Here is a 26,660-nt window from a genome sequence, read left to right as displayed (position 1 = left end):
TCTACTTATTTAAATCTGTCTCTGTTTTCCCCCTCTGGTGGCCAGAGAGATGGACTGTTGGGAGGTTTTTTTTTTTTTGGACAGGATGGGGAGACGATGAGGAGTTTTATTTCCTCATATTTATTAGCTGATGGAGCAGCCTGGGGGAGCGAAGACCAGACGCTGTCAAACTGAGGCTCTGATCAACTGGAGGGAATCTTTGCACAAAGTTTGCCTCCAAATTGACTGCGACACTGAAAAGGAAGTATATCAAAACGATCATTTGGTGGCATTCGGTGGGTCTATTTCGGCCTCCCGGCGCTGCACTGATCTCATTGTTGCTAAGCACTCATTAGCGCAGTGTTCCTGCGCATCCCAGAGACCACCTGTGAACAGTGTGGGCGGGTCTGTGACGTCTCTGTTTGGATCATTACTGTGTTTCTTTTCTGTGTTCAGCCTCAGAGTTTCCTGCTAACTACCTCAATGTGAGCACAATTTAATCCATGAGCTCGTTCATCATCATAAGACACATAAAGTACGTTCCTGCATGTTGCATTTAAACAAAAGGAACTTAAACTTACACATTCTGCAACACAATCACATGATTTATGTACATCTTCTGTGACTCACTGATTTCTGTGACATCACCTCTGCGGAGGTCTGCAGACCACTGATTGGTCAGAGAATCTGCACTAGAATCATCACTCTCGTCTTTAAAGTCTTTAAATATCAAGCAATTTGAAGGGAAACAGAAAGACATAAATAATCTGATAAGATCCTTTTAAATTAGCCAATTAGGGACGTTTTACCTCAACTCACAGGACTCTTCTCTTGTCATTTCTTTCCCCTGAGGGCGAATTGTCAAAGTGAGACAGTGCTGGATGAAGAAAAACTTATTATTTATCACCTGGTAACACCTGGTAACATATTTACAAAGCAGGGTTTATTTTTCTAAGAAAACGGGAGAGACCAGAGGCCGCCTCCCTTTGTGTCATGTGTGTTTTCCTTTTCCGGATTTTGAACCATCTGCCGGAGGAGTTCAGGATGATTTGTCAGAGAGAATGAGTGTGTGTGATAGAAATCTGTCTGTCCGGGAGGAGATACGGAGACATAATGTCAGCGCCCGAAGCCCAGACACCAAGAAAGTATCCATCACAGCAGTCCTACACGAGGAGACAGCAGCACACACACACACACGCTCTCACCTACAGTACAGCTGTACACACACACACACACACACACACACACACACACACACACACACAGAACACAATGACAAACACAAGTGAACAGTTAGCTTATTTGCCGTCTCATCGACATGCGATCAGCACTCACCCATTCACACACTCATTCATTCACTGAGGCAGAGGCTACGACGCCAGCTTCCACCTGCTCGTCAGGAGCGATAACCACTCACACTGATGCCACAGCATCCAGAGCAATCCATGTTATCTGGACCAAGGACTCGTCAATATGTGGAGCGCAGGAGGCAGCGATCGAACCTTCTGATTAGTGGATCACAGCTCTACCTCCTGATACTGGTCCTGAAGAGAGCCGAAGAGAAGCTCATGAAACCTGTAATGAGCACTTTATCACTATTTTGTTATTTTATTGACTACATTTACTGCAAATAAAATAATCAATAAATGAGTAAATAATGAGAGGAACAGCTGAAGCACCTAACCCTGCACGTGCTGCTTTACATCCACTTCCTTGACCTGAAGCCCCCGATTACAGGTTGTTAGTCAGTGAGTGGAGCTCACAGACCATGGAGAAGGCGTCCTCTGTGTGTGGTGTCTTATGTTTTCCTCATGCTTTAACGAGGAACTCTCATTCTCTTATTCCACCATTCGTCATTTTCTGATGCGTCAGTGACACTCTGCTCCCTCGCAGGCTGACGTGCAGATGTGCGACCACGCAGAATAAGACAGAGCTCAGCTTTTGATGTGGACTCAGCAGATGGATTCAACAGCGGACCCTCCTCGGACTTGTTTTTGAGCTAAGCTAACAGGTGAGCCACGAGCGGCCTGTCCGTCTGCGTCTGTTCAGAAGATGGAGCTGCCCACGTCAAAGCTTTTGTTCCAACATCTGCAGATAAAAACCCGACCAGCCCTCTGAGACTCGGACAAACCGAAATAGCAAACGGAAAACAAAGCAGCCGTGGCCTTTAGAGTAGCCACCTCCATCACGAGCCATTGAGCCCAGTCCATTTGCTGCTCAGTGAGCCGAGCCGGCGTCCAGGCTGCATCACAACACATTACACACTGACAGGACGCTGCACTCCGCCAGCCAAACACAGAGAGAGCCAGTCAGCCGCATCCGAGTCCACGGCCCGAAAAAAAGCTCCTGTATAAATCTGTTTTGACAAGCAGTAATTGTGCATCAAGCGCTTTCTGGGTGAGTAAAACATTCAGCCTGATTGTCTCCAAATAAATATTGACTGAAAAATCTGCAGCGGCATCCAGTGTTAGTCACAGCCCTGCCCCCCCTCAAGCCTCAGCCATCACTCCTGTAATTGTAACTCTCACTCAGTAAATAAGCTGCTTTCGGGCCCTTTTCTCCAGCACTGCATTGTTTACTCCTCATTAGGTCAACCTAATCGTCTACTTATTGCCGTGCAGAAATGAAAGTGGGTTTTGGAGTGAGTGGGCTGGGCTGCAGGTGGGGGTCGATGTGTGGTAAATGTTGGCGTCACCTAAGCCCAGACACCGGTAAGTGATATTACACTGCAGACATTAGGGAGGTTTAAGGCCACGAGGAGAAGATTCTGTGAAACAATCCTTGTTACGGTTCTCAGCAGTGGAGGAAAAAACGCTCAAAGCCTTGATGTACAGCTACACTGCAGCTCCAAAGCAGAAACAAGACCTTCCTCCTCTGAGGAAGTGATTTCTGCAGAGGAAACGCTAACACACACTCAAAATGTAGATGTTTTTGACTCACGAGGAAACTATTAGAGACTCTCATCTTTATGCTAAGCTAAGCTAAAGGGCTACAGATTCATATTTAGCATACATAGTTTATCCACCTCGAAGCATGAAAGAGAATAAGTGTTTATTTTGTCCAAAATGATGAATTATTCCTGTAAAGTAGCACCAGCAGAGAGATGCTTCCAGTTCTGAAAAATGTCAAATATCCATTTTGTGTTTTCAGAAGGAGGAAGTTAAAGGACATGAAGACACTTTTTAACCCAAAGGACCCCAGTTTTACACTGTGGGTCAAGATGTTATTTCACTTCAAATCATCAAATCCACGCTTAGTGAGTGAGAACAAATAAGAGGAAGAAGGAGAAAGGAACAAAGGAAGGAAGAAAAGCTTCACAGCACATAAACTCCTTCAATCAGTCTCTCATATTGAACATCAGCTGCAGAGGAACGGTTAACCTCAGCCGTCACATTCATGTTAAAACGAAGCCGAGGAGAGTTTCCAAAAACTGCCTAAATGAAACACTGAGCCACGTCTCACACCGGGAGAGTAAAGAGACACAGAGAGACATCAGGGACACACTGAACACCTGCTGATGGCAGAGACTCGGCGCTCAGAGACGAATCGCCACCCTCCGTCTTTTAATCACACTCATGAATCTTGATTAAAATAATAAGTTAAGGACGGTCCAGAGCGTGGCGGGGCGACTTCACCGAACATGGAGCTCATTAAGTAGCAAAGTGTACCGTCAGTGTCAGGGACAAAGAAATCTCACGTCTCCGTCCAGATAAATATGTCTTCTGCTGCCCGTTACGTCTCTTGTGTTGAACATTTTGATCTACGAGCATCACGACAGCAGATTGTTTTTATTATTCAATCATAAAAAAGGTCTTTGGCTGCCTTTGGAAGAGTTGATGACACTAGAAAATTCATTTTGTACCTCTGCTTATGTGTACTGTAGTAATTATACACAGTATACTCCACGGTCAATACTTTGAATTGGATTCTGTTGCTGTGCCTCGATATTTATAGTCCAACAGTCTCACTGATGCACCAGCTCTCTGTTCACTGATCAACTCTGCTCTTCTGCATTTGGACCAAATGACCTGCAGACGATTCGTGACACAGTGAAATATAGAAAATAACACATTACAGTCGTGAGCTTCAAGCCTCTTTTTTAAGGAAAATGTTCTATGCAATGAAAATATATCAAATCAGATTTTAGATTTCCATTTGCTCAACATGTTTATCAAACCTTGCTTGTCAATAACTGCTGCACTGAGTAGTCTGCTGTCTGGTCAGTGAGATATAAAGCAGCATTCATAAGAAGAATCTCAAAGCTTGTCCTTAAAGACCTCAGCAGGGCAGCGCTGGATGCACAGATCAATGCCGTGATGAACAGAGACATATCTGTACACTGCAATGAAAGTTCCCCTGTGACATCAACCAATCACGACCTCCTCAGGCGGTTTGTTTGGTCAAAAAGTCATCGATGACGCCCTTTTCTCCAGGGAGCTTTAACTCGTGCGAGCAGATAACCTCCAGCTTTTCACAGCGCTGACACGAAAACTCACCTTGGACCAGATGAAACAGGATAAAACAGAAAGAGTCGAACTGATTGGAGCTCTCTTTCTGAACGCTGAGGCGGCGTCGCAGCTGTTTTTCATACGCTAATAATGAGTGACAGCGAGAGGCTTTTCTGAAGGTACGAATGGAAACTGATTGCTGCAGCTCTGCCAACTGCAGACAAACCAGGAATAATGAGAGCGAGAGGGTAACCTTGATTATTGGCAGACTTGAAAACAGAAGGGATTATCCTTCCTATTATTCTACTGTGTCACTGAGTGTAAATCCCTCTGAATACGAACAAAAATAAGAACCAATGAATTCCTGCCTTGTTTTCACCGTCTGTGCACAAATGTTTTTCATCTGATGTTTTGAAGTCAGGAAGACAGAGAGCTGCAGTTTCTCAAATGGGATCGACACAACACAAATAATCCGGAGCTGAGGATTCACTGCCGAAGGTAACAAGGCCATCGGGGCCGAGCCGGGCTCCCCGTGGACCGGGGCCGGGCCTCAGCAGGAGTAATGAAGTCATGGAGGACCACTCGTATTGAACTGCGAGCGCCTGGTAAACAATGGGATGCTTTTTACGAGGAGGGACGAGCGAGGCGGAGCCGGGCCCGGCTTCACCTCAGCGCTGATTGTTCTCTCCGCTGTACTAATGTCGATTCGTGGGGAAAGCGACGTTGTCATACGGCGGCGGCGTGTGCTGGGTCAGAAGGTCACGCTCACATGTGGACAAATGAGATGAGGACCAGAGCGCAGCGTAGGTTAGCATGCAGCCAGGGATTAAAGGGTCAGCTCACCCAATTTTCAGAAACAAATATCTTCTCCTTCACCTCCGTGGGGATGTAGCTCTGCAGTCGCTTCTGGTGTCATCAGCCCAGATGTTGGTACATCATGAGATCAGTGATGTTCCCATGACACCACGACAGACAGCCGCATGTTTTATAGCGCGACCTGTGCCGACGACGGCGTGTAAAACATCAGTAACACAGAATGTGATCACCTGCTAACCCATCCATTCAAATGACTCTTCCACAGCAGTCAATATAAAAAATGCTCCTGACTGACTTCTTGTAAACCTTCGAGTGCACCTGGATGACTTTCAACTGCTAACGTGCCCTCGATCCTTTCCAGGTGTTCAGCTGAATTCTGATCTCAGGGTCTTTTCACTGGTTTCCTCCTTACTGTGGCCATATGCATGTTGATGTCACATGTTCACTGTGATTCTGATGAAGGTCAAGACGTTGTACGAACGGAGCATACGGGTGCATAGAGATGAATTCTGCTGCAGAGATCACTGACACTTGCTTCTGGTCCTTTGCTCTGTTTTGGAAAACGAGACCACAGGAAGTCGTTCAGTGAAAGTTTACCTTTAAAACAGAGTGCGTGACCTGCTGTCTTGCACTAACAGTGTGTTACTGTGAAGCGCTGCTGCTCTCTGATTAGTCCTTGATGGTTCGTCAGTAGACCCCAGTCTGCCCCGTACAGCGTGTCAGCATCAGGTGACACCTGCGGCAGACATTGATTGACCTTCCAGCTCCTGGTTTCGTCTGACTTTGGCTCAGGCGTTCGGGTTTTTCAGCTCAGGGAGGATCGGAGGGCGCGCTGACACCGGTTAGAGGACTGTATGTCAGGGGATCTAACATCTGAGGGCATTATTCACAGTCTGTGCTCCTTGAAGTGGCTTTTTAACCGCAGCGACTCGGATCAGCAGGTGAGACAGGTACCGAGTGACTATCAAAGCTCACGTGCTCTGGGACTCGTGATGCTCACAGCTTGGCCCAATTTTCCCCACTGTCAGCAATTATACTTGAGGAGGGCCGATCTATCACGCCTGGCACCTGCTTGATTCAATTATCCCCATGCTATCTGCCTGACTGCAGGCTCCACACGTTCGGCTCTGGCATAAATTACAAGAGAAGAAATTAAAAAATTATAATAAAAATGGGAGTGATTGCCTCCTTTAGAGGCTTTTCACTGTGGGAACGATTGGGAGATTGGGTTCATAAATGAATGAGCGGGGAAAAGATTCACCACGAGGACGATTACAACTGGCGATAATTATGGAAATGGTGTGTGAATCACTACACACCCAAGCCCCCGGGTGATTTACACAGCACACATAAAATAGATGAAGCTGATATTAATTATTTATGGCTGAGTGTAATGCTGTGAAATTCATCGCTGGTTATTTTTTTAGTATTTTTTTGTTTTTCAGAGTCTGTGCTAACAGCAAACTGACACCCTCTCAAACACATGCTGATGGATGTGCTTTAAGTATTCACGCATGCTGTACATCCACAAGCACTCAGACACACACACACACACACTCACACACACACATATACAGATACACTAATCCATATATGGACACATACTGTGCACTAATCTGCAATATGCATATGCAGTTAAAAAAAGCACAGCAGCACAAACAAGCAGTGGCACACAAACAGGCAGCATCACATACGACCTGCAGAGCCTCCAGACGACCACTTTCACCGCACTGCTGCACCAGTTCTCCCAATCTCTGGAGCTCTACTGGAGGTAGAGCAAAAGATATTCCTTCATGTGATCCTGTGATGGCGATGGTGGACGGAGCTATTTAACAAGTCAGTCTAACTGAGAACTAACGGTTGAGATCTTGAGGCTGTGAAGGTCAGATCATGTGATTTAGATCATTTTAACGTTTCCCAGTGTTTCGTGGATGGAGGCGTTGTCATTCTGGGGGGTATAACTAACTACAGACCTACCTACGTGTCCAGAGAGACAACAGCGTCACATCAGTAAACAACTCATTCATTTCAATGAGATCACTGTTTGGCCAGTCAGATGTATGCAAGCATACGTTCCTGGTAGATTAAACCCAATCTCATGAATCAAAATGTATCCCTCAAACTGGACTTCCTAGACCACATTTGACTGTTTCATGCTGACTTCACGCTGCAGCACTGCAGCCCTGATTTTCAATCATCAGATGATCCAGATCAAAGCAAACCGGCGCTGTGCTCGATGACTGTGTGTGAACTGTGCAGAGACGTGAATCTGAGAGCAGGCTAAACATGTGGTCGTGTCAGGGACGGGTCGGGGAGCCATGCAACGAGCTGCAGCCAATGAAAGAAGACAAGGGCTGGAGGAGGGGAGGAGTCAGGAGGAGGAACAGCCAGAAACCACATGCAACACAACAACAACAACAACAACAACAACACGGCTGCAACTCTGCATCCAACCAGCTTCGACCACTCGTTTAAAGAAACCTTGTGTCTCGCTCGTGGTGTTGCATCATTTCCTGCGTCAGTTCTTGTGTGTTTTCACAACAAAACACAGTTTGGAAACCAGACAGACCCATCAGGGACTCCTCTAATTTACAGCTTTGCTTTCATTCACTTCATTTTCAGCTGACAGAGAAGCTTTGATGTGTGGATGCAGTTAACATTTTGACATATGGATCAAAGAAACATACCACTTCTTGATCCCACCTACAAAGCTCTGATTGGCTCGGCCGTTCAGCTCAGAGGAACACCTTTCATTTGTCACCTGTCACCTGCCTCCACGCAGCCCACTTTTCAGCCTTGTTTTGATGAGTGTTCCACTCCACAAAGGTGTGATGATGTTCCAAAAGGCCAACAGGTGTAAAGAAGCACATGCTCTTTCAACAGAAGTAATAACGAACTCCTCAAAATAGGAGTCATGAGGTTTTCAGGGGGGCAATAAACTCACAGCGGGCGCTCTCGCTCTTTCCTCGGCTGCCATGTCAACAAGTTAAATGAGGCAGGTCAGGGTGAAAGAGGACCTGGTTTCCCTTCTCTCTGCTGTTAAACGTCTGGAGAACAGACGATGCTGACAGCCTTTACTCTGTCTGAGGAGGCTGAGCAGACATCCATGAGTCCATCCATCCATCCACCTGATAGCTGATATCTTTCCTCCTGTCTGATCACAGTATTTGACAGGTAAAAGAGTGAAAGCAGAGTTTGATCTGTGGCCAGTGGGTGTAAGGGTTCAGATCAGCCTGTCACGGTTAAAGAGAGCTGTGGGTGCAGCTGGAGAGGTTTATTAATGGCCGAGTCAGTCGATCCCTCCAGGTAATGCTTTTTGAGAAACAAAAAGGGTCTTACATGTTGTCTGAAGCCAACAACAAGAACATCTATTCACCAATGATCGTCTTCAGTTGGGCTTTAAATGCCTTCACAAACCCACTTTAGAGGCAACTGAAGCTGTTATGCAGGTTTTAGTGGTCTTAAAGGATCTTCACTGATGGTACATGTCAAAGTCAATTGTTGAGCAGGTGAAAATAGCTGTATTTATTATGTACAGCAGCTTTTATGGCTCTGGTGGAGCTCTGTGAAGCAATTACTTTGGAGACATCACGAGAATCTGTTAGAGTTTGAAAGGTGTGGACTTTTACCAGGCAGGGAATCTAACAAAGACTAGCAATTGCATAATGGGAAGTGTAGGACCCAGGGTTTCTGAAGCTTGACCCGTGTTAGGGATTAAAGTTGGGGAAGTTGTGCTCTGATCCACTGATTTTTAACAGAGAACATGAATAAATCGAACCAAGATTTCATGCTTTAACTTAACAATTGAGGCAACCACACATCAAGGATAAACAAGGGCTGATCGGCATCGTCAAACGAGAAAGTCCAACTCACAGAGATCCCTCTAAACCCATTTAATCCAAAATCTTTAAGTTTATGGTAAGGAAGTCGCCCTGGGACAAATTTCATGATAACCAGCAGTTATCACAGCATGTAGTGACATCATGATGGATTAGCCAGTGACTGATGACCACCTGAACAGAAATACGTTATAAATGCGATGTGGGAACGTACCATATCCTGCCTTTCCAAGTCAACCAGCATGGCCTGAACGCTCCGTTGAACAGCTGCTCATTATACAGTGGACTGTTGGATACTGAGTGCTGAGAGCCAGAGCACTGGCTGTGTCCCCTGAACTCAAGCAAAACACATTTAAAGGAGCTTTTAAAAACAGGAACAGGCCTTGTTAGCCTGCTTCCACACATTCGGCCTTCAGATATTGGAACAAGTCATTATATGCTTCCAAATGCACAGCTTTCACACAGTACGGAGGCAAATGAACACGACAACAAGACACCCAAAAAGGTTTTTTCTACGAATCTCTCAGTTTCAAGCGATCGATGCCTTGGAAGCATTCACACAGACATAATGAGCCACATCGGCTTATATCCAGACACAACCAGAGCCCGCTGGCTTGTCAGGGTGTCTAACCTTTCTGACACATAAGCACGTCATTAGACTGGTTCGATTTGATTTCTAAGGTTTTTCTCGAGGCGATACGAATGCCACTTCTTTTCCACAATTGCGTCAGCCGCACATGTAGCAGGACAGAAAAGCAGATTTTCAGGGTGAATAAATATCCAAACACCTCAGAGGGTGTCCTTTGCTTTGCTTGCAGCATCTCAGTGACAAAATCCATGTTTGGCGAGCCACTTTGCTCGAAGACCTTGTGGTGAAAACACTGCAAGGAAAGCAAGAAAATTATACTCCTCCCTTTGCATTTATTATTCAGTGTCCCAAGGTGCCCAGTGTGCCCTCACCGCCATGTTTAGCATTCTGTTACAAGTCACACCGTGACTTTCTAAAGCTGCTGAGGAGAGGATGGCATTGTGATCAAACACAATAAGACCACGAGAGTGGGAATGGTAACGCAACCTCCAGAGGACAGAGGAATGAAAGCTCGCACAGGGAAGAGACTCACAACCAAACACGCGCTTCCAGTATCAAGGCACAAAGGAGACCGACAAAGTCCAAAGAGTACCAACGGTAACAGAAGGTCGCTGCAGCTAATCCCAAGATGGAGACATGTGGGTGGATGAAGTGAACAAGCAACACTCTGCTCAACCTCTGAAGCTCGTGCTGGGCTGTCCAAGGTAAGCAACCGTACAGTACTTAAAGCCAGAGGAGCTGCCAAGTGTCCAACAACAGAAGACTGCAGTTGTAGCTCCCAGGAGTAAAAGTGAGGAGCTGCATGAATATAAAGCAGGGAACTGCTGAAACCCTGAAAACACACTCAGAACATTTCTGATAGAAAGTTTGAGGAGAGACTCGCTCCATGCAGACGAGATATGCTGGAACGAAACTCTGAGCTGGAAAGAACACAAGTTACTAAAGTTTTGCAGGCACATATGTCCGAATGCATCACGCAGGGTAATTTCACATCTGCTCTGAATGGCGCTCTGCTACCGTCAAGAAGGAAATCACAAGCACCAAGTGAGCGCCTCACAGAGCAAATTATGAACGTGAAGTAAGACTGAGGTAAGAATGAAGATAAAGCATCAAAAATGGTTCACATAGATTACAAAGAACGCATAAAAACAAGCACAACACAACGTTTTGATGTTTTGACACCACGATGTGTCCGTCTTCACCTCAACTCACGACTGAACCTTCCACTGAAATCTGTCTGATTGGTCGTTCATCCTGCAAACTGACAAACCACCAACGGGACAGAAAACCTGACCTCCTCGGAGGAGATGTGGAAGTAATGGATCTGATTTCAGGGGCAGACTGGCTCCAGAATTGGGCTACTTGATGTCCACAGACTAATCCTGACCCTGGTGAGTCAGAGGAGAGAGAGGCCGGGCGGATATAATGAGGAAATGCCTCGGAAAAAGGGCGGGAGGAGCAGCGAGAGAGCATCAGAAAGTGAGAGGAGGGAGAAGATAATGAGACAGAGAGGAAGAGGAGACAAAAAGAGAAAGAGCAAGATGGCTCTTTATGGATTAGTGGACTAATCGCCTCTCTATTGCTGCTGTCGGAGAGCGAGAGAGGCCACACACAGAACAGCCTCCCACAGGATCAGCCAACACATTGTGGAGCTCGCTCATCCTCCCTCTCTCTCTTTCCACTATGTGAGATATGTCTCTCTCTCTCTCTCTCTCTCTCTCTCTCTCTCTCTCTCTCTTTCCAAACTAATCAGGGCATCTCAGCTGAGAAGCTAGAGGGGAGGCCGACACTCCGAGCTGCTTCCTCCTCTCTCTGTCTCTCCATCCTTTTCCTTCCTCCTCCTCCTGCTCCTCTTCTTCTTTTCCTGTCTCCTTTTTTCATCCTCTCAAACCCCATTTCTGTTGTCCTTTCTTTATATCTTCGCCCACTTCTCCTTCCCTGCAGCTCCATCATCTTCTCCCCTTCCTCCTCCATCTCCCGGCATCATTTTCATCAACCCGCCTTCTCCCCTCCAAGCCTCCGTGTCCTCCACCTCCCCCTTCCCTTCCCTCCCCCTCAGGCCTCCGTGGAGAGTTGGATAAGTGGGCTGGAGTGGATGGGTGGGGGTGGGGGGGTCAGGAGGACTTCCAATCCACTCAGTGAAACCCAAACTCGTCTTGGGATTGTGTGAGAGTCCTCGTTGGAGCGCTTTTCGCGTCAGGTGGGGTTTTAAGTCGGATAAATACTTGGCCAAGGGCGAGAGCGTCAAAGAGGAGATCTCTCCTCCGTGCTTTCCTTCCCCGCTCGCCTCCTTCTTTCCTTTCATCTCCTCTTTCCTCTCCTGCTGAGGCTGGTAAGTCTCTTCCGTTTAGGATGCACAGCCATCAAGCCGGGTTCCTCGGGCCAAATCGGGCGCATCCTTCCGCCCGGCTGCGCGCATCACTGGCACCGCCAAACCACTTTGAGCCCAGGTAATTCCCATAATTCCCTGCGAGCTGGAGCCTGTCAAGTGAGCCTCGTCTTCCTGATCCCCATCCCCCGACTCGGACCGCCTCGGCTCGCCTTCCTCTTCGCGCCGCGCATAAATACTCCTCTGAACAAGTCACTTCATCCGGTGTCGCGTCTCAAACTTGTATGAAACACAGATCTGCCATCAGGGTGAGATCATCACTTCAGCCGCAGCTTAATTGATTCCCGCTATGAGAATCTACTCGTGTACAGCTACAATCTCTGGAAATCATCTTCATTAGCGGAGCAAAACGGATTTTCTGATTAACTCAGACGAAGGTGTTCAGACTTCAGATGGATAAAAGCCTTTGGGGAGATTTTGCAAAAGGCTAATTTGCATTGAAACTTTTTTTCTCGTTTCATTAAGAAATGAGACACGGAAACACGCTAACGTGGACGTCGGCTCTGCAGAGCTTCACCCGCAGCCCACTGAGAGCGCCGGCTCTTTCCCATCGCCTCGTGGTTTTAACCTGCCTCACCTCTGTGATCCAGCTGTCCTATCAAATCACTTTCACACCTCTCTGTTATATATCATGAAACACAGGCAGTGTGGCCCTAACAGCAGGGCTGACCACTCGTCTTCTCTCTGCTAATATCAGTAATGACTTGGTTTTCACCCTAACAAAGAGAAAATAAAAAGAAAAAACATGGTCATGAGGTTCAGGGAGGAAAAGGACTCGTCTCTCTCAGCCAATTAATCTGTGCTAAGGTTAACGCTGAGGAGGCTTGACTCCTCTGGAAATATTCTAGAGTTTATACCTGGAGGCAGAGCTGCTTTCTCCGTAACCTTTTCGGTTTGCCGATGAAGTGTCAAGAACAAGAATGCACCTCACGGCAGCATCAGCTGGAGTGGGAAGATTACAGGACTCAGCCTGTAATCTTCCCACAGGAATCAGGTGGGAATCAGAGTTTCAGTGTAATGGATTGTCTTTAACCAGACTTGTGTAATCCTTTTCAGACTGTCATCACTCTGTGTGCTCGGAAATCACCGCTATTCCTTAAGTGCACGTTACGTCCGTTAAGACGACAAACTATCACGACGCTCTTTTCTCCGCTCAAATCCAATAAATAGACATTTCAAAGGGCTTTAGCATGTCGTTGTTGTTGAATGAAACTTTTGTCAGTTCAATAAAAGTGACGGATATCGAGGAAGATGCTGCTCCACCTCAGGAAACTCAGACTCCACTGAACAATGACAAATACATGGCTGTCAAGATAACGTGAAGGCGGAGGGAGCTTTTTATTCAATGACAGCTTCCATAGAAAAACTTCCTGCTGATCCTAAACCACGCACCTACAAATAAAACGTCATACAAAAATGATTTCTTCATTCAGCCCCTTTGTGTTCAGTGTATAAATTCTGTTCCAGGGTCTCCTCGAACTCCTCGAACCCCTGCAGCAGTGCACCAATCAGCCTGTCCACCTCGCACTCTGAGATCACGCCACATGATAGTTTTGCCTTTTGAGACGGTCACTGTGTCAGACGAGGCGTTCACAGAGTAATTAACTCTTTCCACATGATTTGGCCTTTCGTGACTTTTGTGATGTGCACAGGTGACTGGAAAGGAAGGAAGCACCAGGGACCAAGTTCACTGTTCCACCCGATGGCACCGACAAATTCAAATTCAGGTTGATGAATTCAAGCTCAGTCTTGGGTGTGATACAGATGGTACGATGCTCCTCACCCGAGGACGGATGGATGGATGGACGAAATGAGCTCAAGTATCGAGCAAGCGATGAATCTGCATCAGGGTGTCTATTCCTGGGCAGTGTGAGGGGCTGCGACCACACACTCAGCACAGAATCCTTAGCAGCTCAAGCAGCATTAATGCAAAATAGATGCTGTAATCTCCCATGACTACCTACTGTATTATTGCATGCCACAGTGCAGTGCAGCTGTGTGCTTCAGCAGTGCTGCATGAGCCGGAGCATAAGGCCCGAACGAGTGCTTCCATGAGCCTTTGGCATTTGTGTTGCTGACTTTACAGCACCACAGAAATATTAAAAAGAACCGTGTCCCTTCACATTAAATCACTCCTGCTGCTCAATGAATGTTTTAGAGACTGTGTGCATCCTGTGTGTACTCGAAAAAAGGAAGTCAAAGAGTCTATCCTTTAACTGTAGTTACTTTGCTCAGAAGAGGATCTGCTGATGAATAAAAAACGTCTGTCTTCATATTAAAGTTGCTGTACAGACACTTAACGGTGAGACAGCAGTTATTCTGTTCAATATGAGAGAAACAGTCACTTTACTGTCTGAGGGGAAACTCTGAACTCTAAATATTACTGATCATTTGGAGAAAGGTGTTTTTTAACCTCCATCATGTGAGCAGGGTGGGATGAGATGGTGAGAGTCTTTACATCCTTCTGCACCACGCTAATGATATTAGGTAATTACTGCACTGCAATGATATGAAAATTATTATGGCTGATTATGCTAATCGCTCTCTAATGGTGCTGATGAATGTTTCATGGTCCTATACATTTACTGCTGCATGTCTGTGCACAGTGCTGTGTGTTCGTGTGCGTGTGTGTGTTCTGTTTGTGAGTCGAAGGCGATCACATGCCCTCTAACACGGAGGTGTGCGTCGGTTCAGAGAAGCCATTCAGGTCTCCGCCGACGGCTGCAGGCACAGTTAAGTGGTCCATTAATTGTGAAGAGTCTTGTGACAAACAGGGTGTAAGACATGTGGGAGGACAGCTGGGAGAGACAGACAGAGGGAGGGACGGAGGAGGAGTCCTACAGATCGGCCTCTGTCACGCTAAGAGTCACTCAGATGTCAGTGGACACTCGGTCCAGGTCGATTAGATGAGGCGACACACAGACAGACTGGAGGACAGGAGGACAGAGGGACGGATTATCAGATGGGAAGCAGCAGAATATCCTGCTTGAAAAGAGCTCAGGAACAGAGACGAACTGAAAGTGCACTTAAAGACCATAACAAGCTCGTCAGCTCGCTTTGATAGATAAAATAATCAATTCAGGAGCGTCACTTTGTCCAACAAAGCAGGATGAGACAAAGTCCAAAAGCCTTCAGCAAAGCAGAGGGAAGGTTTTTAATGAGGAAACTGGGGACACTAAAAAGACACCACGAGTCGTCTGAATCCCACAAACCAAACGATGAGCGGATACGAGAAAAGGTGGTCTGGTCCAAACTGTCCACGTCAGTCAGTCGACGGAGTATCGACACGTCAGGTGTGCTGACGGATGGAGACCAGCAGGGGTGAGGTGACGACGGCGGTGCAGCAGCTCCGACATTCATCCACGATCCGTTTCTTTAGAGGGAAAACAACGAACCTCAGGCTGCTCCTGTGTCCTCCTGGTCTGCTGTGGTCTCACTCTGCTCGTATCATTAACAACATCAAACGTCACTGCGTTACGATCTTTAACGAGACACAATCGTCTTGTATTTGTTTTAAGAGACGTCCTCACACCTAAAGCATCAACTGATGAACTCGTCCAGCTCCACTTCACGCTGCCAAGCCAAGTCAATGCTTCACCGCGATCAAGCACAGGGCCAATCAGGGCTCACCAGGGCCGAGCCGTCTGCCATTTTCCCCCAAGACAAGACATCTGTGCTGCTCGGCCTTGTCGCCAACAGAGAGCATTTGTCAAGAGAGATTAACTTTGAATTAAAGGAGGCGGGTCAGAGAGGAGCGTGAACAGGCAGCGGACCTGATGTGCAGCACTTGACCCAGACTTCGACTTTGGCTTTCATCAGTTTCTCTCCGTCCTTGTGTTTCACTTTCCTTCACGCTCGGTTTGTTTGGGCAGAACATCTTTGTTGATCTGAAGCTACGGTACGTTTTCATGCAACCTTCAAGAAAATCTGAGGCCCACACTTGACATCTCACCAAAAAAATTAATTAAATAAATAAATAAATAAATAAATACCAGCCAAACACCCCAAAATACATGCTTGATAATGGCTTTTAATTGATCTGGGAGGCAGCAGTAGATGATTTATCAAACATCAACTCAGCTGTAATATTTCCAGCTCATGAACCCTTCTCACACGGTGCCTTTTTAGAAACGGGAATCAAATCATTTGTTCCTCTCCAGCAGCTCGACAACGTTCGGATCAAACGGATCATTCATATTGAAACGCTCATAGAAAAGTCTGGAAACCAAAATGTGTCCCAGCATCAGCTCTCAGTTGCTGAGGTCAGGAAAGCGCCCACGCAGCCTGTGCGATGGTTTTCCACGCCAAGAAGACTATCAGTCACAGCCATGCAGAAGTGACACATCATTCGTCTGGATTGTTTACCCCTGAGCTGAGGCCGTTTACTGTCCAGCTGCCAGGAACAAACAATATGGAGAGGAGCCCAGGGAGGCTCTGGCTCGGCCCTGATACTAAACTCCGGGGCAGAAACAAACAAAAACGCTGTTGTTCCAAGATGAGATTTGGCTATTTTAAAATGTGTGCTCTCACCAAGTGACTGATATTGCAAAAGGCTTCACGGAGCCTTTAAAGTGGCTAAATCACAACACTTAGCGCAGGCAGGAGCGTCTGGAGTCGTGGTGGAGTGAAAATTGGCCTAAGGTTTGTTCGACATGAGGAACGCTGGAGTCTGCTGCCACACACTTCAAGGAAAGGCATGAAAACACTTGAAGACTTTTAAAAATAAGCTCTGGATACGCTCCTTCTGTTTCTGAAGACGTTTGGTTCAGATGTCCTCTTCCTGTGGACAACTGGACAAATGAAGGCGACACGGTGGATTTCCAGCAGCTACAGGTTTTTACCCTGGTCAGAAAGTGTTTTCCGATGGACAGACTGAGGATATCGAGCCTTCAGAAACACTACACTTCACGCCTCGCTGCGACCTCATTTCAGCCACAGAAACAAACAGCTCAGTAACAGTGAAAAAATTCAGGTTCTGCTGGACGCATGCATAAATATGATTGGATGTTACTTGTCAGCTGGCACCCAGACAGCTGCTGAACGAGCCTGTGGTGGTGGACCACGGATTTGAGCGTGACTTCAGCACTTTGAACTGTGGCTGTACATCATTCAGATGTTCAACCTGTGAGAGAACAGCTGCACGAAAGCGGCCTGTAATACAACAAACACCTGTGTTTTCTGTGTCCCACAGATCCAGAACTGTACAACAACACCTTACAATCATAGTCTCAGTAAAACAGCTTTAGCATAGAATGAGGCAGTCCAACAGACCACCAGGTGAGTGGGCAGATGGTACACGACGGCACATCCTCGCTGCCTGGCACGGACTCTGCACTGTGCTCTGCATCCAACCCACTGGCCTCTATAAAACTCCAGATTATATTCAACGTCTTTAATGTCTTTAAATTCTTGCTTTCTATAATATCTGCACATAGCAACCACAGTATGGTTGGAAATAAACTGCGGTTAAGGTACGGTCAGGGCCGGACCACCAAACACCAGGCTGAGGTTAGATGAAGAAGGCTGGTCTGCGACAGGACTCTGCAGGTGTGGAAGAATCATATCCACCACTTCTCTCTGCTGTCTGCCTCCCGGGGATACCGGTCTGCTGCCCCCGACCTTGTGATGCACACAGGTTGTACTGCTGCTCGTGTCTGGAGGGCCTCAGGAGCAACAAATAGACCAGAATGCAATGCACCAGACAGTTTAAATGTTGAGTGTTTTCAGGAAATGTGGGAATAAACTAAGCTGAAATAGAAACGAGAAAGGCACTAAATGTATTACCTGCAAACGTCTGAGGGAATCTTTTCTCTTCACCCGTGAGCCACTAATAGACTTCTTCTAAAATATGCTGCTCCCTCCTGAAAATAAACACTACTCCAGTTCCCTTTGTGTAACAGCTTTCTAGGAATCATTTCCATGTTTATTGAACGGAAAGCAAGAAATCTAAAATGGTTCCGTATCAGCAGGCTCACATGTGTGCGGCTTATTTGCATGATGAGATAAAGCGAACCATTCTTGTGACTGTTCAAGCATTCAAAATGTGTTGAATAATGTACAGCGGCTGTGGCTCAAAGGAAGGGAGCTCGTAGGGGAAAAAAAACGCAACTGAGACAGAATCTGTCAGCAGGTCGAACAGTCGCAAGATACAAGACAGGTACAAGAGTGCAGGCGCAGGTGTGTCTGAAATGGTTAACAGTCAGAGGGCAGAGAACAAACACACCACAGAACCTGCGTGCACAGGTTTGAACAAAGACCTGCCAGCTGCACGAGAAATTTCACTTAAAAATGTCGTTTTTGATGGAGTCTGGAGCACTGCAGCGTGACCGTCCACCGTGGACGACACGGCTGTCTGTCTCCTGCTATTTAACACAAAGGTCACAGCTGCTGCATTTGTCTAACCTAAACACCAACAGATTAACACAACTGTTGGGCTTATTACGCCTGTCAAAGCCTCCGGGGGGGCACTCGGGATATAAAAAAAGCACTAAATGTAAGAATCTGTACTCTCGGTTTTGCAGACTGTGCATACAGTTTAATAATTGATGGCCTGAAAGTAACTTTTCCTCCAGGATGTAGACATTGTTACACAAGCTGCATCAGGCCAGCGCAGACGGCGAGAACACCACAAAGAAAGGCTCTTGTAATAAATTTGCCACTTTTGGAAAAACAAATTGCCCAAAACAGAGTGGAAGGACGTAATCCTTAAAGGTTTTTAGACATGAAAGGGCACGGACGCTGTTAAAACCATGAACGTATTGATCGCCACCCGTCTCCACTGGACACTGTTTAACATCCCAACATGTTCAACCATGAAAACCTGAGAAACACTGACTGAAGCTTTGATGTGAACCGACCAGCCAACAGTAACAGAAACACTCTCCGACTCGCTCACAGACGTGCGCGACTCTCGCCCGTAGCCTGAAAATCTGACGCCATCTTCATGCCTCTGCACTGCGCTGTTCTTCTTCTCTTTCGTCATGTTTCACCTGAAACGTGATGCTGGTCCAGATGTCCTGTGATCCTCTACCAAATGTCTGCTGCCGGCCTGCAGAGTATATCTGTATGTCAGTGATGCAACACATGGCTGTTGGATGTATTTGCAAAGTAAGGACTGATGAATTTCAACATCCTGCAAAACCCTGGTTTATGTTTAATGACAAGGTTTTTAAAAATCCTTTGTCTGCAACTGAGATGTGCTTAAAGAGAGTGTGGTTATGGCAAATAAAGTATGGTTAAGGTCGGCAACTTGAACACAATGATCAGGGAGAGGCTACGGGGATGGAAAGAACAGATTCAGTGTCGGTCTTTGGGCATGAAGCTGTGCAACAAGCTGAAAGGTGTGATGAAGCCTGGTGAGGTGACTCTTTTCTCTTAAAATGCAAAATATTGAAGGGTTTTGATTTAAAGTCGATTTTTCACACAAGACAAAGACCTTTGTGGAAATAGGAGGATAATCCATATCTTTTATGGCTATAAACAGTAATAACAAGATGTGTTTCAGCCTCGCTGGTAACTGCTAATATCTGATTGCTCCCTCATTTCTTCAGATGATTGCTTAGATTAACCACAGGGAGTACAGTTTGCCATTAATCATGTGTGTCACATGCTCGCTTCTGTTATTCTGTTCAGTTTACTGCTGCTTTCATCATCAGCGTGGTGTTGCCTGCTGTGCTGATCTGTGCGCAGCCTCCAAATCAGCTGAGACTGTGAACAAATCCCAGTTCACAATCTCCATTAAATCCACTGGAATCTTTCCATGAAGTCAGATCAATAACTAAAAAGTTTCTGGTGTCACACCTGCAGACTTTCTGCTGACATGTTGATTTTCTAGGGGACCTAACAGATGCTAGACCGGAGTGAACGTAACCGGTTACGCAAGCACAACAAAGCGCACCAGCCAGCAACTGTCATCAGTCATCAATGCACATTTCCCGCCTACACGTGTCTTCAACACATTTGACCCCTCAGTGAAGTCACCTGCTGTGAGACACGTGAAAAGACAACAAGCGTGAAGAAGCTACTTTGGTGTTCGCCCACGACAAAGAAACGTCAAACTGAAGGGAGCAGAAGAAGAAAAGACCCTGAAAAGCCGCTCAAAGTGTCGTGGTTTGAAGAAACGATCAGCGCAACCAAATGCGTTCAAGATCTGTTGTTCACATCCACATCCAGACACAAGCAGGCGTGTTTACGCAGGCTGGAAGATCTTCAATCATCCATTATTTCAGAAACACAGAAAAGCATGAGGGGCACAAGCTAACGCTAACAAATAAACAGTTGGCGACAAGCGTTCCACGACGCTGAACCCAACAGAAGATGATGAAATGAACCGCTGCCAGCCGCCCTCAGTGGTTTGACTGTTCATTAAACTCCACAGAACCAAAGTGCCGAAGAGAAAAAACAACATGCTGCTGATTATCCTGCTAATCTTAGGACACGAACATACTCCAGAACAAACACATGGTCTGCTCATGTGCATGGGGACATTTATACTCTACAGGAAACACTGCGACTGCTGTGCATTCTGGTGCGTTCAGCTCCATCATTAGTTTTGGCTCACAAATGTCTTTTCAGACCTTTGTCATTGTGGCAAAATGATTTATATTACAGGGACGAGTTTTCGAGCCTTTTGGGAATAAGACTGTGAACGTGAGCTTCAGTGTAAAGCTTAAATGTTGGCTCTGAAATGCACAGTCTGGTAAAAAATGGAAAATCACAATAGGTTAGTTATTCTTGTGCTATCCACGTTTGCAGGCAGTCAGCGGCTCAGCGAGAGAAGGACTCAAAAAGGCTCTGTTACAGAAGACGTCCTGACATATCGCAGTAGAAAAAGCACAGGTGTAAATAATAAAATGGCTGAACGCCGTCATGACCGACTGAGACACTGGAACACAACAGAGCCATCTGATTTTCCTTCTGTAAGAAGTCCAAAATCTGCTTTATGCACCTAAAACTGCAAAAACCCAAAGACCTTTTCAGCGTATCGCCTGCTCAGCAACTCCCATTTGAACGCCTGACCGTCTTCACACACTGTATGCAGCTGTGATCATCCTCTGGGGAGCGTGAATGTCAGCTTTACATTCTGCTTCAGCCTGATTTCAGCTCAGGATGAAAGCTCTCACAGTCACCACAATCATTAGAAATCATCTACTTGTGATTGGACTGCATGCGGTGGGTTTCAGCAGCGTCATGCTGGACTGACCGGCCCGCATCACCGTCATCAGGCTGTACCGAACATGACAAAAACACCAGCACTGGAGCTTTCACACAGCGCTTCACACTGCTTCAGACGTCAATACATCATAAAAACTCCACCACTCTCAGCAGAGCAGCTGGCTCGGGGGAATTTCTATCCATATATATAACACATCGCAAGGCAGCAGAGAGATATCCACTGAATGAAAATGGCCCGCTGTGCCCTCCGAATTACAGCAGAACCACAACAGATACCGAACGGCTCGCAGCTCAGAGCCGGCACAGCCCAGTCACAGCAAAGAGCAGGTCTGGTACTTACATCCCACCATCATCATGGCCACAGAGAAGATCTTCTCTCCGTCGGTGGTCGGGGCGATGTTGCCGAAGCCGATGGTGGTCAGGCTGGTCATGGTGAAATACAGGGAGGTGATGTACAGAGAGTCCTTGCCTGGGCCGCCCTCCCATTGGCCAGAACCACTGGTGTTGTAGCGGTAAGGTGACCCGATGCTGATGGCCAGCTGGTAGAGCCAGCTGTCCATCTTGATGGTGTTGGTGGCCTCATCGATGACCTCATAGTCCCCGATGCTGTACCTGTTGAATTTCAGCATGTTAGCAGAGCTAAAACTGAACTGGATGAAGGTTTTAGTGGAAGAAGCATTAAGATACTGAAGATGCTGAAGAACCACAGAGTTTCACTGCCTGAACTTCCAGGAGTGATGAAGTATCCTCCCTCTTAATTCTGTTCAATTACAATCGTTTTACTTTAGCTTTTTGAAAGATACCACAAATACATGATCCTTTGCTGTCTTTAATACTCAATGGGTTTCTCTGCAAAAGGCCAATATAATATTATTCATGTAGTAACGAAACCATAATCTTAAGGCAAACATTTCCCACTGAACCTAATAGAAGCAGCAAATAAGCTTCCCCATCAAAATGTAGTTAGCAAATTAAATTAGCATTACATAAATGGAGCGAAACAGGTTCCCTGTCGAGTGATATAAAGTGCTTTTAGGTAGTTCACAAATGTAATCTCAGACCAGAGGAAAAAAGTCCCCCTGAAACCTTTAAAAAGCTTCATCTTTCCATTATTTATACCCACGTCCCTGAACATATACTCAGGGTCCTTTAAATCTCTGAATCTAATGCCTCGAACAGTTTTAAGAATATATGACGGACCACTTAAGCAAACCTTAAATATGGTTATTAAAACCATTAATCATTCATGTAAGAGCAGACTGAGGACCATAAACAACATTCGGGGCTTCAGTTTGGTCCGTCGAGGCTCATATTCACTTATTAGGGTAACTTACTTAATGCACTTTTCCAAATGAAAAGTTAATGCAGCTTTGGAGGTTTAACATTAAGATGTTCTGTCTGGTAAACCTGCAAATACGAGCTCAGATTCCACTGAAGACACAGAGCAGCGACGGATTAAAACACTGCTTTGTGTTTATGTTAGTGAGTTTCTGCAGTTAAAGTGGGGTCAGCCCTCCCTTCAGTGCTCCCAAATTCAACAGCTGAGCAGGCCAGAGGTGGTCGACATGAAGGTGTGGAAGTTTACCAGATGCAAGCGAGCCAGTGAGCCACCAGTCCGAACACACAGACCAGCAGGACCAGAACAGCGGCGCCGTACTCCAGGTAGTGGTCCAGCTTCCTGGCCACCCGGCCCAGACGCAGCAGGCGGACCACCTTCAGAGAGCTGAACAGACTGCTGATGCCCTGAGGGGGAGGAAGAGGAGGAGGAGGAGGGAGAAACTGGGATTATTCCAGGTAGATGTCTGGATTCTGCAGAGTAAGAAGTGGATGCATTTATGAAGCCCGACCCCCCCGAGATGCTGTTGCTATGCTTCCCGTTCTATATTTGAACATACAGTTACCATCATGATGACGGCAGACTTAAGACCAAAGTCTGAGGAGTGTTTGATTCAAGCAGAGACAAACAGTTTCCCTTTTTCACCAGACGACAGTCGATCGATAGTTTGCTAGCAAAAATGACGACTGTTGCCATCAGATTTTAAACCTCATAAATTGTTGAAAAACGCCCTTTATTGTTTCTGCTGACCTGCTTCTGACAACAGGAACCCTGTAAAGAGAAGTAAATGTTTAATCGTACGGCTACATACATGACATGATGCTCCAACACTGAGGATGAAGCCACAGGTCCCAGACCAAATGTCCAGAAAACATCAGTCTAGCGTAGCGGGGACTTAGTTAGCGCTGGTGTTAGCATACGGTCGTATAATGAGGAATGTAAGAGAAAACACATTGAAGTTAAATGTTATTGGTTCTAACGTCCTGTTTGGATGCTTCTCTCCTCTTCTTGTCTGAATTTCCATCGTAGTTTTAAGACCTGCAAAGATTAGGATTATGATTCCGCTGACAGCTGAAAAAGTGATGTCTGCTTTTCTATTTTTGATGTTCAGAAAAGTTCCTGTAAACTAACAGTAATTTGGAGACTCATCACCTTCTTGCGTCTCATGTAAAAGCAGCCGCTCTTCTCTGTAAACAGAGCGCTTTAATGGCTGCAGGAAGTGGAAAGTAAAACTTTTTTTAAAGATGTGAGAGTTACACAAGAGAGGAATATAAACGACAGAACAAAGGTGAACAACCACAACAACAAGGTGCCTGTGAAGAGCCTCAGTCATTCAGCTCACGCTTGATTCAGCCCTGGGCAGATAACAACAAGGTGCTGAGCCTGTTTTCAGTCCACCCACAAACCAAGAGCTCCATTTTAAAAACCACACATACTTGAAATAAACAAATGAGGCTCTCTGAAAAAACACTTGATAAGAAAAAGGTGTTCAGATGCTCGTATCTTTACCAGGAGCTTCATTCTGCTTTCCTCTGCTGTCACTGAGTAGATTTCCTCATTACTGGTGAGCACTTTGAACAAAAGCAGAGCTGGCACTGCTGCGTTCAGAGCCGCACTTCAGCATCCATCAAAATTATTCCTAAATGGCATTTCGTCCATGTTGTGCAGCTCTAAGCTCAAGGGCAAACCAGACAGGTTTCAGCAAAGACACAGAAAACAAACAGCAGTTTCCATAATCCATAAATATTTTCCAGTGAAATATGAGGAACTTAAACTGCCGCTGACAAAGCCGGAGCATGTGAACAGGTTGTTTTACCTGTGAGCATTAACGAGCACACAAAGCTCTGTTCCGACCATCCAACATCATCATAACACAAAGTGAGACCAGGTGAATCTCCACGCACACATCCACAGCTCACAGAGTGTTTAGGGTGCACCTACATTTACCAGGAAACGTTAAGGAAACAGATTTCCTCTGGCTGAACGCCGAGGGCCAAACCAAAAACACTGCAGGCGACATAAAGCTGATCCTAAACCACATCCCAGCTCCAAACTCCAGAAGGGTCACAGTCTCCAGCCTGGCCGTCACTGGCTCAGTCTGGGTTCAGCGCAGACTCCTGATAAACACGCTGATGCTGAGCCTCAGTCATGGCAGTCACAGTTTAGGCAGAGTACAGTGAGCAGAAAGGCCCGGAGCGTCAACAACACGCCGCATTTTCAGCCTTATTTTACACGTCAGTGCGTATGAATGGGACACAGTCAGTAAACAGCACTACGACGCTTTTCAGCGCTACTGTACAAAACACATCAGAGGTGGAGCGTCTGAAAGGCCCATGTGAAACGAACACAAAGAAACACGAGGCCTGGAGCCCCTTTGTGCTACTTTAGCTTCACAAACTCCCACTTCTGGAGCAGTATAGAAAACCCCTGTCCTCTATTTAAACGTCAATGTTTGCATGAGTCACATCATCACATGTGACAGGATGAGTCCTGAAGGCAAAACTGAACTCTTAACATTCAAATCAACAATCTTGATGTGTTGTCCATCATTTTATGACCCTTTCCCTGTAATTAAACCAGACCTTGACGAGAAAAGCTGGAAGCTTAACCAGAGTTTGCACATTTATCCATGTGCCAAAAATAAAAATCAACACAAAGCATCAAAAATAAGAGCCACAGTTTAATCAGGATGAACTGCTGCAAACGCTGCTTTCAAACACAAGCAAACGATGTCATTGATATTACGTCTCAGTATTCATATTCCTCACTGGATATCACAGTAATGTATATATCTGCCCCAGTAACAAGCAGTCTGTCCACCGAAGGAGACGGACGAGCTGATTTATCGACCTTAAACTCGTCACATATTTCGGTCACGGTTCTTTAATAAACAAACCGACAGAGTCCAGAGTCAGAAATCCAATACAGGCCAAGCTCTAGAGCTCAAAACACAAGCAGAATTTAATGCACAGCACCCCAGAGCCTCCCCACACAGCCTGTGGCCCCTGAGACAGTTCCAGGGGCCTGTGTCTTTACACCCTTTCTACTTCACAAACTTCCCCAGAACACCGTTGGCTGACAGAGAGACTGAAAATAAGCAGAAGTGATTGTTTCCAACCACGGGAGCAGCAGCCAGGACCCCGAGGCGTCGGCACGCTCTGCACGATCCCTTTTAACACAATTAACAGGGCCGAGCGTGTGGAGCAGCAGGGGCCCCACGCTGCACAACCTGAAGCTAAATATTTACCAGCGCTGAAAGAAAAATGAAGACTTTTCTCGTTTTGGAGCGAGGAGAGAAAACGAGTGCATGAAAGTCAGCGGGGTTATCTAACGATGTAGGCGATGATGTTATGTAATGAAGCGGGAGGCCGCTGAGCACGAGCTGCTCTCCGCAGCTTCCTTCAAGCTCCTCACCCTCGGCTCAGCCTTCACCTCCACCCTGACGCTCATTTTCAGCCTCGGCTGCTCCACCTTCAGCAGCTCAGTCAGCCTGCCTCCTCTTTAGACACCATTTCAACCACAGCGACCAGAATGCTCTGACAGCAGGCCGATGGCTAACTTACACAGAATATGTTGAGTTTTAAATGCCAGTTTGATAATGGTTTTGGTGGTTTTCACTGAAATTACAGAAGGTTACATTTTTACCATAAACTACAGTAGTTTACCCATTGACTTCCAGATGCTCGTGGAACCAGAGCAGTGAACTATGCTGCAGCAGTTTGAGAAGTGTCGTCGACAGGTGTGTGAAACTTAAGAAAAACATTCTTGACATGAGCGCCACTTTAGACACAAGCTGAGATGAAAGAAGACGTGGAAGCAGCCGTCAGCACACCATGAATTTATTTTTGTGCACTAAAAAGTCTCTAAAGGTGATGATAAAGCCAACAATCCACTGAGACGGACTTGTTGCTGTTTGAGTGTTTCCACTGAGGTTTTTGGGTCAAATGCTTTAAATCTGCCTGATTGGAAGTCATTTAGGATCCAGTCACTGAGGGAGACTAATCAAGACCAGTTCTGCTGGGAACTGAAGTTACTCTGCCTGAACAAAAGCGTCCAATCACTCAACCATTCAAACTAAATCATGTCAGTT

General features: G+C 46.2%; 1 protein-coding gene across 1 annotated transcript in view; it reads right to left on the bottom strand.

Annotated features, from left to right (window-relative positions):
• kcnh5b (potassium voltage-gated channel, subfamily H (eag-related), member 5b) overlaps positions 1–26,660 on the bottom strand; it is a 115,760-nt gene that overhangs the window by 49,921 nt on the left and 39,179 nt on the right. The window contains exons 7-8 of the mRNA XM_076748010.1: positions 22,820–22,977; positions 21,575–21,846 (exon numbers count right to left, since the gene is read on the bottom strand). Coding sequence (XP_076604125.1) covers positions 21,575–21,846; positions 22,820–22,977 — 430 coding nt within the window. The remainder of the gene's footprint in view (positions 1–21,574; positions 21,847–22,819; positions 22,978–26,660) is intronic.

The sequence above is a fragment of the Chaetodon auriga genome, chromosome 14 (genome assembly GCF_051107435.1).
Source record: "Chaetodon auriga isolate fChaAug3 chromosome 14, fChaAug3.hap1, whole genome shotgun sequence".
Lineage (NCBI taxonomy): Eukaryota > Metazoa > Chordata > Actinopteri > Chaetodontiformes > Chaetodontidae > Chaetodon > Chaetodon auriga.
Note: the sequence above shows the minus strand (reverse complement) of the source record. Positions and strands in the feature narration are given on the sequence as shown.